Source organism: Periophthalmus magnuspinnatus, chromosome 2 (genome assembly GCF_009829125.3).
Source record: "Periophthalmus magnuspinnatus isolate fPerMag1 chromosome 2, fPerMag1.2.pri, whole genome shotgun sequence".
In the NCBI taxonomy this organism is placed as follows: domain Eukaryota; kingdom Metazoa; phylum Chordata; class Actinopteri; order Gobiiformes; family Gobiidae; genus Periophthalmus; species Periophthalmus magnuspinnatus.
The window spans coordinates 6,637,026-6,653,164 of NC_047127.1; the positions used below are offsets into that span (position 1 = coordinate 6,637,026).

The window sequence follows — 16,139 nt, forward strand, 5'->3', positions numbered from 1 at the left end:
GCTTAAAGTTTCAACTATACACAGATTTCACCAACTTTTTCAGTATTAGGCTATTACTTTTCCACAATTTATCAGGTTGTTTAATAATTGTATGTGTTGTTTTGGTTTCCGTAGACACTTCTGAATCAAGATAAGCGATACTGTGCTGACAAACTAGTTCAGGTGGAATATAGGAGCAGCTTATGTCCCCGGGTCCCTATCTTTTCTTACATAAAAAAACAATAAAAATCAAAAAACATTTTTAAAAAATTGCACTAAATAGATAAAATTATGAGCAAAATGTAGGTTTTTCTGTGGCTCCTTTTCATTGTTTTGGAGCATCTGGTTGAATATTATTATATACAACTATTGCTATTAATTAGAACTGTTCACAACTATGTATTGATAGTGATAGTGGTTTAAGTGGTCAAGCGAATGCCGTATAACCAGAAGTTGTTTGGTTTGAATTCCTATCTACACATTTCATACTGCCTTTGTGTCGTTGGGCAAGACATGTGAGGGAATAACCAACCACCACCACTACAAAAGCTGAGAATAGAGGAAATTTCCGTATCCAAAGGCAGAAAATCTATTAAAGACTCACTTGACTTGCAATGACATTTTATTGGCTGCATTCATCATTATAATTACACGATAATATCTGACACATGTACACAGTCCACGTCATATCAAAAGTAAAAGGCTGAAAAAAAATAATTAAGAAAATACAGTTCACTAAGTATCAAGAAGTCCAAGAATCTGGAAAACCAATCATTCCTCTCCTCCTAGAGAAATGTTGTTTACCGTCACTATGACAACGGCTACAGTACAACGTTCCATAGATTAGACCGAGCCCATTAGCAGGAAAATACTTGGTTAGCATCACAGGGATAAATGTATTTTTAATGGGAAAAATGGAATGATTAAGTTAGAAAATGGGAAAAACGGAAACAAAATTGTGATTGTCATTTGAAAAGTATGAAGTGTGTGATTTGGTCCATAGCATATATTAATACATGCTAATAATATTCCTATGGGCACTGGTCTTGCTAATGTCCACATCACTCTAAGCACCTCTGGTTTAATCTATGGCAGAGCGGCACAATGGCACTTCAATGGCATACGTCACTTAGTTACACATATGCAGTTATTCATATTATCTATATTATTATTATATATTTTTAATCAAATCACCTCCAAAATATGAACGATACAGAAAGCACAGTTTGGTAGACACATACGCACACAGCACAGACGGACAACACAGGCATGGGACGTTAACAGGTGTGAAAATATCTGTTCATATTGTTTTTTAGGTTTAATAATACAAATTTAAAAAAAGAAACAAAAAAGCTGGAATATGTAGTACTTAATAATATTACAATGCCCTGCTTCATTGTAATATTATCTTTTGGGCGATGACACGGGATTTATTTAAGTGGTAAATGACTAAACTCCATTAAAAAAAAAAGTTATTTCCTTTTTTCTAATGATCAAAAGTTTGAGATTCTTGTTGAAACTAAAGAAAAATCAGGTCTGTCATTTGGAAAAAAGGTTTAGAGTGAAAACTTTTGCCTCTTATCTAAGCCGTTCTGGTCAGATTAATCATGGACACTGCCTTATATTTGTCTGAAAGGAGGAGTTAACTACAATGAAACTAAAAAACACCTATTGTTTAGAGCAGTTTGTTGGGTCGGCTGAACTACACCAAGTATGAACTGTGCCCGAGTCATATTTTGCATAATAGTTCACTTCGTCTCTAATGGAAATCACTATAGTTTTCTTAGTGTAGTTCAACAGACATAGCTGAGAAACAGAAACTGCATACAAATATAGAGGCGTGTTAGTTTCAGTGTAGTTAGCTCCTCCTTCAGACAGATAAAAGGCAGTGTGTTCACCAGAAATCTGACCAGAACTGAAGAAGCGGCTTGGATGAGCAGCAAAACTCCAAAACTCTAAATCTTCTATGGATCATACCTGGACGACAGAGGGATTACACAGACGTTCTTGTTTAAACTTGACATTTGATGCTCAATACTGTCTAACGAAACTAGAAATTCTTAGTTGAGTGAAATCCATTTAAATCAATTTAGCATAACATCGTGAAGTTTGTTATCTAGTTTTTCTGTACACGACGTTTTGTATGAAAGTTGACTTGTTTTTGCCATAGTCCATGTTACCACAGTTACCACAGTTCAGACATTTTTCCTGCTAAAAAAAAAATAAAAATTGAAATGGTCTATTGTCCCATGCCTTTAACGGTTTACTTTCATCCCCGCAGACTTTTGGTGCCGTTAAGTCACAAACAATACAAAACAACAGCTTCAACAACATACGTACGATTGATAGTAGTACTGTATATCTATTTTGAATCAGAATAAGTCATATTTTCAACATGTACTGTGAATCTGGACTAGAATGTACCTTGCCTAAAGTCTGCTCTGTTGGAAGAAAATGACTGCAAACACAAGGCTTCACATGGCGCTTGGAAAACAACAAAAAACAAAAATACAAAATTACAATATTTGGCTGATTACACAAATTACCTCATTATATATCAAGGTAGAAGGCAAGAGATCGGGTACAGTCAACTCAAATTACGTAGTTCTGCATGACGTTTCACCAATTTTGGACGGACAACATCTGTAAAATCTCAAACGTCATGATGTAAAAAACAAGCAAAAACAGTAGTTAGGAATAGTTTGCTAATCATTATGGGCTTCTAGACAAAATTATAGCACTATTAACTAATTTATGTTCAAATATTGGAAGACAAACTCAATAGAATGGCATCTTTGAAGGCAGGTGTACATTAGTGGTTTGATAAGTCGCTATTGACGCAGACAAGACTGTTTAACCATTACTCAGAGAGCTGCAAATATTAAAAATTCAAACTACCGTGAGCTGGTATCTAAACAGCTACTGCAGTGCATGGAAATGAACGGATCACGTCTGGTTTAGTCCTATAAAAGTTTTTTGGCAATGTGAAAATTTTATACATTTTACAATTAAATGAGCACTTCAGTTCTGTTACACACTTTGGATGGTTTCAAGAATAATATGCAAGTTTTTGGGTCATACTTCTAACCTTTTTCATTACTACAAACCTAGACAAACCGAATCACACTAAGTCACACCAGAAAAGTACTTTTTTTTTTTTTGGACAACTACTGTATATTTCCTAATCTATGATACCAGAAGACCCTCGCTATGAACCGGTTAGCCGTGTCACTAATGGTAAAAGCATGCACACACAGGAGCAGCAGAACATGTGACCAATGAGAGACGAGGAACGGCTAACGCTCTGTCCAATCAGCTGCTTCAAACGGATTGTCCTGGAGGTTTGGGACCCGCCTCTTTTACCTGAGACTTCAATAGAAAACTCACTTCGCACAAAGTTATTATATAATATTATAGTCTTCTTCCTCTGTCTTTTTGGCACCACATCCACACGCACACACACACACACTACATAACACACTACAGACTGACAGGGGAACGGGGACATCTAGTGGCTATTCTCCACACTACAGCCACAAAAGAACTAAGGTACCACATGCAGAATTATAGATTTAACTTTTCTTGTAGAGTAATATTTTCTTTAGTGCAGGGTTAACCAAAACTTCATATATAGAGATTTTTTTTTTTTTTACTTTTTACAAACTTATATTCACCCAATTATTAAAAAAAAAATATGTCAGTCTTTTTTCCTTCAAAAACTAGGGACAGGACAAACTGATTAGAAATCTTTTTTTTTTTTGCACATTTACACATTGATTTTTACAGTTTTTTCATTTGTTTGATTCACATTAAAGCTTATAGACATATTTTTTCATGTATTAGAATTTATTTAAGCACTTATTTAACACTATTCAGTCCTGTCCCACATTTTGAGAAACACTGCACTAGAGTTTTCTTATGAATGTGTAGTGTAAATGCCTACTGTCCCTGATAATATCTATAGGTAATGTTTTTTTTGTCTGAAATGCTGCCACACGTGTACCATACATTTATACATCAACACTTTTCACTACGGGCATTTCAAACTAAGCAAACCTTTTCCTCGCTGCTACATTACAGACACGTACTTGGTTTATAGATGGACTTTGTGCTGACTTAATATATTTTTAGTGTCTGAAATGGCCTAAAACTAGAGCCCTTGGACTAATTAGAGCATTAACATTGACAGAACTTTATGCATATATATTTTAAAATTAATAATAGAATTTTTTTTATATCTAAGTGCTGTCAATGGATGCTATCAGTACAATGGAGTCAGATAGGAGAGGAGTGGGCGGGCTTTAGGTGAACACCAGCTGCTGTTGGTCCAGTAAGATCCGGGTGAAGTTGTTGATTGGTCCGATGGCGCTGAGTGACATGGCGTTGTCCCGCCCCCACAGCAGGTTGGGCCCAAACACCACAGCCAGGTTACTGTTGGTCATCTTGTTGATTTCACTGTTGGCGGATACCTGAGACACAAAGAGGGAATGAGTCAAAAGAAACGCTCCTTACCTTAGTCCTTTTTGTTGATTTTCAGAATATTTTAAATAACTGCCTCAATCAAAACGAGTCAAGGGTACTATGGGAGCACTATCCTGTTAAATGTTTAAAATTAGCTTTTTTAATAAGGTAAAAATAACAATCAGCAGTTAAAACACATGCCTAACATATTAATTTCAGCGAGTTAAAGATCAAATTAAAGCATTTTGCATCTTAAAAGTTTTTTCAACTGGTTGGAATGCTTCAATCAGACCGCGGAGTTAAAAATCACACCAAAGGGCTGTTGTTGCAGATGCTTGGAACTTGTTGACACACAGTGAATTTGCCAAAAGTTCGGATTTTTCAACTCTGGCCTGGCCCCCCCGGCTCCCCCCGGCTCCCCCCGGCTCCCCCCGGCTCCCCCCGGCTCCCCCCGGCTCCCCCCGACTCCCCCCGACTCCCCCCGACTCCCCCCGACTCCCCCCGACTCCCCTCGACTCCCCTCGACTCCTCCCGACTCCCCTCGACTCCTCCCGACTCCTTCCGACTCCTTCTGGCATCTGAGCGTGGCATTTTAGTACCTTCTTATTCACTATCTGTTAAATATCACACTGAAGAGCTTCCATACCTGTGCGAGGAACGTGATGAGGTATCTGAGCGATGCATAGTTCTCCTCGGGCAGAGACTCTACTAGGGTCTTCATGACTGTCACCTGGCTCTCCTCCGGCACCGCTGCACCCAAACAAACACTTTCAATTAAAAAATATATATACAAGAAAAATGGTGGACAGACTTAGAATCTGAATTACAGGTGAAGTTGACAATGTCGTTGTAGAGGTGGTAGGTGAGCAGAGGTTCGGGCAGCTCTCGGAGGAACGTCTTGAGGATCACAGCGGCCAAGTGCACATCCTCCATGTCGTAGAAGTTGACCATTTCACCTGCAGGGGGTGCCACACACCAGGGATCAGCAGAAGAATACAGGAGATATACAGGGATACTGTGAGGAGTTTGTTACCCGAGTTATAACGCTTCTGGACCTCCTTGACCAGAGTGACATTAGCAGAACGTCTGAAGATGCCCTCCATCTCTAAACCTGCAACATACACAAAGATAAAGTAAAATGTATCTTTGCAATAACTGTCAAGGAGGCTAGACTAAAAATAAATACACCCAAAATTAGTTACAGTAATCTGTTATTGATTTGAAGTTGCTTTTGGCCAAAAAATATACTCTAAACATCATCAGTGGACAACAGGAAGGCAAGCTAACCAAATGACTTAGTATTATTTGCATTTTGATTTGCCTCAGTTTAAATCCTCAACACTGTTTGGGATTTTAACCATTTCATTTGTCATCATAAAAAGAAAAAATCAAAGATGGCTACTTTATACTGAAGAGGAATAGATAATAATAAGTCTGTGAAGTGTATTTTGATTGGTGGTCGTTTACCTCGTTCAGACAGGAAGCTGATAGTGTCCCTTATCACCATGGGAACAGGCTCTCCATCGGCACTCCTCTGTCTCAGGCTGGACAAACAAAAACACAAAACAATAGTGACAATGACCAAAGTGTGGGTAGGACTGACAGCATCAGACAGCTGCTCAAACAATATTTAATCTCAAAAATATACATAGTTCATGCCAGGGTAAGAGGGTATGAGTGGTCATTATAAGGACACAAATTCAAGCAGATTTTAGCAACCTTAAAAGGGCCATATTATGTTATTTTCTGATCTGTTATAATGTTGTTTCCTCATCAAAAACATACCCAGAGTTGTGTTTTGTTTCATTCACAAATGTTTAACAAACAAATCCTACCTAATTTAGGTTGAGCTCTTCTCTCAAACAATAAACACTCTGTTCCACCTTATGATGTCATATGGTAATACAGGAAGTGCTCCACTGCGTTTTTAAACTTCATACACCTTCACTAGAATCATCTGGATTATTTAAGATCTGGTAAAAGGTAGCTGTTAACTTGAAAACTACCACCATGACATCACAAGGTGGAACAGAGCATTTTGCTTTGGAGATGCAGACAACCCAATAACCCGGGATTACTCAAAACATGTGTGAATGAAGCAAAAAACAACTCCAGGTATGTTTTTGAAGAGGTAACAACAGTATATTGCATCAAAAATCAACAAGAAGAGGAATACAAGAGTATTATGGAGAACTTTTATAGACAGAGTCAAGAAAACAGTCTCATTGTAAACATCTCTGAAACAAAAGAGACGGTCATTGACTTGTGCGACACACCCCCAATTCAAACTGTGACCATCAGCGGGGAAGATATTGAAATAGTGTCCACCAATAAATACCTGGGGGTGCATCGTGCATCTGGACTGTTCCACAAATACAGACGCACTTACAGGAAAGGCTAAAGCCAGCTATATTTTCTAAGAAAGCTATGGTCTTTTAATGTAAACAATAAACTGCTGCATATGTTTTATCAGGTGGTAATGGCGAACTCTATTTTTTATGCTGCAGTCTGTTGGAAGAGCAGTCTCAGAAAAAATCTTAGGAAACTAGAAAAACTGGTAGAGAGCTGGTTCAAAAACAGGAAGTAGTTTACAGACTGTGGTTGAGGTAGTGAAGCAGAGAACACTCAACAGGATGAATACGATACTGAACAATATGGACCATGCCCTGAATTCAGCTTTTGAACAACAGAGAGCAGACAGTGTGGATCTTCCCGACTGCCATAAAGCTGTACAATAAGGAGGTTTATGGCAGATGGAGATTTGCAGAGACCAACAATCTGAATTTCTCTTTGAGGATAAACAAAGTCTTTTTGATTTGATTTCTATAACATGGCTTAAAGCTCACAAGAGTCAATCAAGTGAGGAGCTCATTCTGCTTTGTGATCAGATAAGGCAATAACGTCTCTATGGAGAACAGAAGCAAGCATTAAAGTTGCATAGTGCACTTTTATTAGCGTAAGAGTGGATCAGTGAGCCTTACATAGAGAGGGGTACTCCGAACACCTGGTCGGGCAGAGGAGGGGAGCGTGGAGGGGACATGGGGGGCTGGGATGAGGGCTTCAGTGACGCTCTCAGCTTGTTGTCATATCTACAGACAATACAAAACATTAGACACTACTACAAATAACATAGAAATCCAATTAATGTTCATGTATTTTGTATTTATTTAAGAAAAGAGAGAACTGTGCAAATTAATGAACATATAGACAAATGTAACAGATTATAATTTTGGGCTAATTCCCTCTGCAGACCCCCTGGCACGTTGATATTACAAAAAAAAACAAAAAAACAACATAAACACACATTATTAAAGCAGACCTGTTATGCAAAATCGTGGCTCTTTGTTGTGATGACATTTACAGTAAGGTAAGCTCCCTTGTTTCTTTTATTAAGTCATTTTAGATGAATATTGTGATCTAAAACGCGCAAATTAAAACATAATGACCCACAGGTGTCACAGATTATAATTTATATAGAGCAGACGAAAGCACAATAGATCTTCCTTAACGCAGACTATTTACAGTTAAGCAAGACATCAACAAATCATTCTAGCTACAAGAAATAAAATGGTGTAAGCACATCTTATTTGATATGTATGTGTGTAAATCTTACTCTCTGACACGGGCCGGGATAATAAGCTGCTCACATTTCACCACGTCCTCCAGTTCGCTCAGGTAGTTCACATAGTTGATCTTTCTGCCAAATTTAAAACTACAAAAACACAGTATATTATTATTATTTTTTGACAGGTAAAAAATATGACATACATTACATTTATTGGGTTGAGTAAACATCTGCTACACTTCACCTGATGAGTGGTTTGAAGAGAATTAGAAGTGTCCTGATAAACATTGTGGGGTGGACGATGTACAGAGCCTTAATGTTCTTTTTGTACCTAGAAACACAAAATTAAGTTAGTTTATTTACACATTGACGCATCTTTTTGGTTTTGTTACGGTATAATCATTGGACACAGAAGCAAGTACAGGCTTATTCTCCCATAAATGCAACCATAAAAGTCCTTTCTATTATACTGGAGTGGCCTGTCAAAGTCAAAAGTCAAAGCAATAGCAATGAGAGCCCGTCCTGGCAGATGTCCTTTAATGCATTTACTCATGAACGTGTCGCTTTAATCAAAATGAGTGCACTTGGAAAAAGTCACATGAACACTATCCTGGTTCATGGCCCTATAACCGATATGACATTTTACCTTCAGCCACAAGGAAGTAAATAAAAAATGCTTAAACATACACTACACTAGGATTAATAGCCTGTCACAATAATTACTGTAATGATCTGATATTTTGTGTTTAGTTGTTCTTCTTTTGTTGTTGATGTAACTGAACGGTTGCTATGCCGACAAGTTGATGGAAGATTGAGTTACTGGACCATTTGGAGACTGGCTCTAGGTTGCTTTGTTCTTGTTTTGTTGCGTGTTACGGCCTACAGTAGCCCTTGTGTTCAGAAAATAAACAACCAGAAGTAATTCAATATTATCGTCTATATTTTCTTCAGCAGTATATCATGCTTTAAAATTTGTTATCGTGACAGGCCTAAGGATGTTGAAAATCTTCCAGGATGGGCACAATGGCGGTGTTTTTTTGTCCCCTAGCATCATACAGATACACATTGCACAGTATGTTTAATATTAAAATTGCCAATAGGCTCTGTGCACTGTAGCATGCTAGCTATCACTCTTATTAAACATAAAATAAACAACTGATTCAAATTCAAATTCAAATTAATTCAAATACTAAACTACCCAGTTATTTTTATATGTAGAATACTTCAGTTTGTGGTGTTGTTTCAGTATTTTTATGCCTCAAAATTAGCATTAGCATTAGCATTTAGACACAAACATCTCTCTTTTTAAACACAGAAGAGTATTCGTATTTGTGTAGTGTTCAACATATTGTCCGTGACATCCACCCGCAGATCCCTATCCGTTTCCTGATCATCAATTATTCATTTTAGCATGACTTGGCAAAAACCTCAGAGATAAAAGACGACAGGAAGTAGTGATCCTAACAATGAGGTTGCTGGGTCATTATTGTGCAAACAGCCACTTAATCCCCAATCTGTATTACAACTCAGTGGGTTATGCATCTAAAAACAACAACCACGCCAATTCAAACATTGATATTTCACATACTTTCTGTCAAACTCTCTGTAGGCGTCACGTAGCCAGCCCAGGGAAGGCTTGTTCTCACTGGTGAGACCATGGTGGAAGTAGATCAGGGTGTAGTCACTCTCCACGTACTGGTCCAGAGTGCCTTTCAGGTACCTGCCCAAGCAACATTATCCATACACTGTCATACATTTGAAAAGTTTACATTATGTCAATATTGATGCTAGTTGTACTAAAACTAATACTTCACATTTGTTATTTGGCTTTTATTTTCACTAAAATATGATGAAATATGAATGTAACTGTCTATTGATGATTATACTATTGCATTATAAGTTTATCTGAGTAGCTTCCGTTTCCCAACCAATATATATTTGGTGGAGTTCATCATCCCACACACAACCCGCACCAACCTGCACAACTCACGCAACAACCCACGCAATCCGCACAACTCACGCGATCCACGCGATCCACGTGACCCACCCCACACTCACGCAACCCACACAACACTCACACAACCCACAGTCACGCAACCCACATGACCCACAGTCACACAACCCACACAACACTCACACAACCCACACTCACGCAACCCACACAACATTCACACGACCCACACGACCCACAGTCACGCAACCCACACAACCCACACGACCCACAGTCACGCAACCCACACAACACTCACACATCCCACACATCCCACACGACCCACACAACCCACATGACCCACACAACCCACACAACACTCACACAACCCACACGACCCACAGTCACGCAACCCACACAACATTCACACAACCCACACAACCCACAGTCACGCAACCCACACAACCCACAGTCACGCAACCCACACAACACTCACACATCCCACACATCCCACACGACCCACACAACACTCACACAACCCACACAACCCACACAACCCACACTCACACACAACCTACACAACGCACACACCCTGCACTCACATGAGGAGCTTGTGGTGGTCCAGTTGGTGCTGGGGGGGCATCCTGCAGGCGTTGAACACGATGACCTTCCTCCCAAAGTTGTCATCCCCTACGGACACAAACAATGGACAAGACCTTTTTGGGAATGCACAAGAGAAAATAAACCTGGAATATATTTTATTGCATAACTACTATAATTAAAGGGCCTGTGACAGATGTTTTCCCATTTGAAAAAATATGCCTTTAAAGGGTCAATATATTATTCAAATTTAAGGTTTTAACAATGTTTTAATGTTTTCCTACTTATTTAGTCTGGCCCGTTTTCATGTTTACATCTGTGCTCCTCTGTGTTTTTAAAGACCATACATCTTCAAACATGCTCCAATCATTTCTACTCAAAGCTTTGACAGTTTACAATGAGCAGATTTTATTTTTAGCTCGTTACAAATGGCCTTGCTTTTCATTTCACTTTCATGATAAGTACCTCAAACCTTCTCCCTGGCATTTAATAGGGATGGGGATTTAATAGGATATCTTGGTGTTTTATTTTTCTTTTCTTATGTTCCTTTCCTATGTTGTTTTAAACGTGCTATATAAATAAACCTGAACTGAATAAAATAATTAGGGTCAACCATTTTAAGTTATACTAAAAGAAATATTTGGAGGAGAAAGATCAAATCACTTATTTTAAAGGTTCATAATGTACTTTTCTAGGGAGGGACCTGCCATCTGCTTGAGATGTTTGTGATCGTTTTGCCTGAAATGTCCCACAGTATGGCACTGAACCTGTATTTCTCATATGAGACAAACAGATGCCACCATCAGGCAGAGTTACAGGTCAGATCTCTGGAGATGCGACCCCACTCACAGTAACAATGCATGTTTTTCAAGGGATTTTTGAGCTATAGAAACACCTGCAATTGAATAAATACAAGAGGATACGTTTAATGTTTTACTGTGGAACACTTCAGGCAAAGCAGTAACACAACCATGGAGATAAGCATGTGGCGTATCCTCCACCAGAAAAGTTACATAATGCTCCTTTAAACAAGTTCAGCTATATATGATGCTTAAGTTCTTATGTTAAAAAGTGAAATACTCAATTTTTCCCATATATTTTTATAGTATAAGGAGCCCTTCTCATCAAAATAAGTCCACTGCATATTGTCAGCATTTAATTATAAAGCGTTTTATAATTTGAAAATCAGGAAGTGCACAGTCACTTACTAGTTGTTAGCTTTGTAGTTAAAATGACCTAATTCAGTTTTTTTCACATTTTTTTAAGACAGGTGCAGCGCCTATCAAGTATTACCTGCCACTTCAATGATCTGATGCCGGGCGATGTCATAGAAGGGGTGGTCCCAGGGCAGATGTGGAGAGGCCGCATCAAAGGGCTGAGTGGAATCCGACTCTGGAACATCAGACAGAATTGAAGATCTACCACAAACACAGCCCTGTCCTTCACTGTTTATAGTACAGTAATGGTGTATTGTGGGTGTAGAGTTGCCCAGAGAGTAAGACCATTATCACCTCTTAATACCAGTGTGTGATGAAAAAAACTAAACAAAATGCATCTTTTTAGACCAGGAAGTAGCGCAGAGTCCAGTGGGAGGGTCTGTAATCTAAACAATTTGATAATAATTATACTTTGAAACTTGTCTCCCATTGGATTCTGGCTGGGCGAAAGTTGGGTTAGTTCATCTTTATATTCTCACGACCAAATGTGTCTTACCCATCGAAACCACTTTATACGGCAACTACTTACTTTTCCAAATATGTGTGGCTGCTCTTTTTCTGCGTGTGGCTGTTATCAGATACAAAAAACCCATTACACATCATGCCAGTATGTGCATGTACAAAGTTGGACAATAATGCTGAGCAATTATAGACTATAATTATAGGTCCGTTTCATGTAGTTCCACATAGAAATACAGAAGATGCACGATACCTAACTGTCAGTTTAAAGGTAGGTGAAATAAAAACAGAATATTATATCGCTTACAATAAGATGCCATAGGGTGTATATATAAATGGACATAGCTAACCTGCTCACTGCCACGTTCCTAATAAGAAGTGAGCAAGGGCGCGCATCGACTTCGACTCGGCTCCAATTCACTTTCTATTGAAAAACTGTCTCCCTCTCTCATTCTGGTCTTAAAACATTGATATTAACCTGCTCTACATGATCCTGGTGTTTATTTCGCTATTGTGTCTGTAAATCAAGATATGAAAATAATAGACAAATCAGGCACCTTCTTTCCCAGAGGTCAGGTTTGATTGACAGCGTTGCTAAGCACCCACTCCCTGCTAACTGAGCGGTGCAGGCAAGAAGTGGCGTTACTTACAACAGCCTCGCTCGGGATTGGCTCTTTGGTTGCTATACGATACTTGCGGTCGGAATCCCAAAATGTAACTTGGCTCCAAATTCACCCCTATAACTGCTAGTCTGGATAAGCTTCATTTGATTAGAGCCAAAAGCTATGGGTAACACCACACTCCCTTAGTCCACTTCTTTATGCAGTCTATGTAAGATACAAAAAACAGAAGCGCTGTATTTTTTTCTGAGGAATAAAAATGTATTGTCTCGTATTTTGTCACTATCACCCACAAGATTTAGTTTTTATTTTACGCATGATTATCTGGATGACTCTCCTTGACCTCGAGTCTTATTGGGAATACTGTTACTACTATTACAACTATTCCATGTACCATTGTACCAGTATACAAGTTCACCCAGGGCAGGCGGTTAAGTGTAATCCCAGCAGAGTCTCACCTGAGGCGGGTTCGTCGGCGGGCCACTGCTGCTCCTCGTATGTGGAGAGTTTGAGCGGACCTAACTGCGCCGTAGCCGGGTCCTCGCTCAGGTCCACCAGGAGGTCGGATGAAGACATCACAAACACCAGGGGGCGCTACACTGACTGCGGTTGATGGTCTGCTAGGTATTACAGTGATGTTCCCATGCACAACAGGACAACCTCTGACAGAAGGAGCTGTACCTAGGGACACAGAAAATAGGAAATACTAAAATGGGTGGACAGTGTAGAAGCATACTTGGCAATTAGTCTTTATACATGTTTTGGTTGAGGTTTGGGTACTGCAGAAAATCTGAGTGTAAAATTGACCACAAAAATGCTGAAGTATCACTTTATACCCTTCTGTGGAATATTTCACATCATGTTTTGCCATTTTGACAGTTTTAATATAGAAACTAGAAACTACACTTGAAATTCAAATTTTCCATGTTATTTTACTTTACGTTTTTGGTCAATTTTAAAGGGCACATATTGCATCCATTTTTCTGATCTGTTATAATGTTGTTTCCTCATCGCAAACAGACCTGGAGTTGTGTTTTGATTCATTCACACATGCTCTACTGAACAAAAGGTTAATGGCAGCTGTTAATTTAAAAGCTAACACTGCATGACATCACAAAGTGGAACAGAGCATTTTGGAGATGTAGACAGACTAATAACACAGGGTTACTCAAACATGTGTAAATGAAACAAAACACTCCAGGTATGTTTTGAGAAGGTAACAATATTATAACATGGATTAAAGCTCACAAGAGTCAATTTTGTGTAATAAAAGACCACTTTATATATAGACAACTTTGAACATTAAAAAACTACAAGCTCATGTGTTTGAATGTGGAGTAAAAATTAAAAAGTTCCTTATCCGAATCAATCCGAATTTGTGATTTGATTTTTATTTTGTCTTCTTATTAAATATATCACAGGTCACTTCTCTTGTGAAAATAGACAGAAAGGCTGAGCTAAAGAAGACTGCAGAGGAAGTGGCCTGCTGACTCTAACAATACAGTTATGTTAGCAGCAGAGCCAGCTAGCAACCGCACGCTAACCTCTGCAGAGTGGAGTGACACGCGCCCCGGAGCCCACACGCATCGTCTCCTAGCAACTGGGCTCCAATTTGGGCTTATCAACTAGCTGCACCCTCCACCGCAGTGTGGAGGATTTAACCAGTGGAGAGGAGATGCTGCAATGGAAAGAAGTGATGAAGGAAGAAAAGCGCTAAGCTATAGGGTCAACTATATGACTATTATGCAGCTTAAGTCTTGGTATTTTAACTCTGGTTTAGTCATGGTTTTGACCTAGTGTAGACATGATTTCAACCTGGTTTAGTCCTGATAATCCTGCCATTACTCTGGACTGCTCACAAGGGGGTTAAGTAGGCCTGTCACGATAACAACTTCTGAAGCACGATATATCACTACAGAGAAATATTGTGCTAAACAATAACATAGAAACTACTTCATGCCACTGACACAATAATAATAAAGCAGGATAATCCCATTAAGCATTTTTTTAAATAAACAGATAGCAGAATGAAGTAATAATTAGCCATAGAAATTACTTATTCAACCCTCTACAGCTCAAATCTTTCATACTACAACAAAAACAACAAAAATCTCACCACTATTGCAAAGAAAGTGTACACACAATAAATACTGAGTCCAAAAACATATTATTCCATCGATCATACATTCAACGATATGTGGATATAGTAATTACCGTGATCTAGGGTTAAGTCATGAATCTGTTCCTTATTCCTGTTACTTTTTAACTGTAGTGTTAGAAGAGGAGTGGTTTTCTCCATTTATAGAATCAAGTTATAAAAACTATTAGCTTAATCTCACACCATTTGTATTGCTGTGTGGCTCAGTGGTGGAGTTGCAGTGGATATGCAAAGTTAATTTCCTGCTATTAAGGTTTCAAGTTCGAGTCCTACCTAGAGTCATACATACATATATGACATTATATATATATATATATATATATTTTATTTTTTTTTTTATAAAGTTAATTGGATGGACTTTTATCATAATATTAAAGACAATGCTACTATTTTGTGTTGAAAACTATATTCAATCGTCAAAAAAAAAAAAAAGTTTTGTTTTTTCATTGTGGTATAGAAATTACAATTGACTCTTTGCCCTAGAATCAAAATCGCGTTCGAAATTTAAGTACTGTGACAATGCTAGTACCAGCCCAGACAGTCCAGAATAATTCACCCAACTCCCCATTTTCAATGCATTCAATTCAATGTATTCTGTCAACAAAAACACTACAATGGAAAAAGATATATCAAGATCTCACTCAGCAATGAAAAAAGGAGTTATAATCATTTTGGACCACAACACAAATTTATGCACAGGATCATTTCATTCCATAAACGGCAGTTAAAATTCAGTGCATCAACACATTCATCTCATGATAGCATTACTTCCCCTTAATAACCATTCTATCTTCCTCTTGTTGGCCGCTGCTTTCTCTCCACCATCATACTTCCCCTTTAATGTTGGGCCCGCCTGAGGGTCCACACACACGCACACACACACAGACAGACACACACCAATACAGATGCGGTAGCCCCCCCACATGACGTTATGCTAGCTGACAGCGCGTAGCTTTAAATAAATATCGCTACAAACCAAGAACCAAGGAAGTGTATGAGACGTGCACTATGGACTGATGACCTAAAATGGGTTTGTAGAAGTGGCTTTGTTAGTGACCATCTTGAAATGTGACAGTTCAAGGGTAAATGTGTTAATCTATGGGCATACTGAAAGTAAAACTAATCGTGTCATCTTTAGCCCTTTCTTTAT

The 16,139-nt window shown here is 38.6% G+C and overlaps 1 protein-coding gene across 3 annotated transcripts in view; it reads right to left on the reverse strand.

Annotated features, from left to right (window-relative positions):
- The window catches only part of arhgap1 (Rho GTPase activating protein 1), a 69,389-nt gene that overhangs the window by 51,788 nt on the left and 1,462 nt on the right, over positions 1-16,139 (reverse strand). The window contains exons 2-13 of one of the 3 annotated variants that reach the window (XM_055227633.1): positions 13,290-13,512; positions 11,829-11,927; positions 10,538-10,625; positions 9,594-9,725; positions 8,250-8,336; positions 8,054-8,152; positions 7,422-7,529; positions 5,908-5,984; positions 5,474-5,551; positions 5,268-5,396; positions 5,087-5,190; positions 4,271-4,448 (exon numbers count right to left, since the gene is read on the reverse strand). In XM_055227633.1, the coding sequence (XP_055083608.1) occupies positions 4,281-4,448; positions 5,087-5,190; positions 5,268-5,396; positions 5,474-5,551; positions 5,908-5,984; positions 7,422-7,529; positions 8,054-8,152; positions 8,250-8,336; positions 9,594-9,725; positions 10,538-10,625; positions 11,829-11,927; positions 13,290-13,407 (1,287 nt within the window). In that variant the 5' untranslated portion in view covers positions 13,408-13,512 and the 3' untranslated portion in view covers positions 4,271-4,280. Of the gene's footprint in view, positions 1-583; positions 4,449-5,086; positions 5,191-5,267; positions 5,397-5,473; positions 5,552-5,907; positions 5,985-7,421; positions 7,530-8,053; positions 8,153-8,249; positions 8,337-9,593; positions 9,726-10,537; positions 10,626-11,828; positions 11,928-12,281; positions 13,513-16,139 lie in introns of those variants that run through there. The other 2 variants (XM_033979789.2, XM_033979798.2) reach the window with 2 other exon arrangements.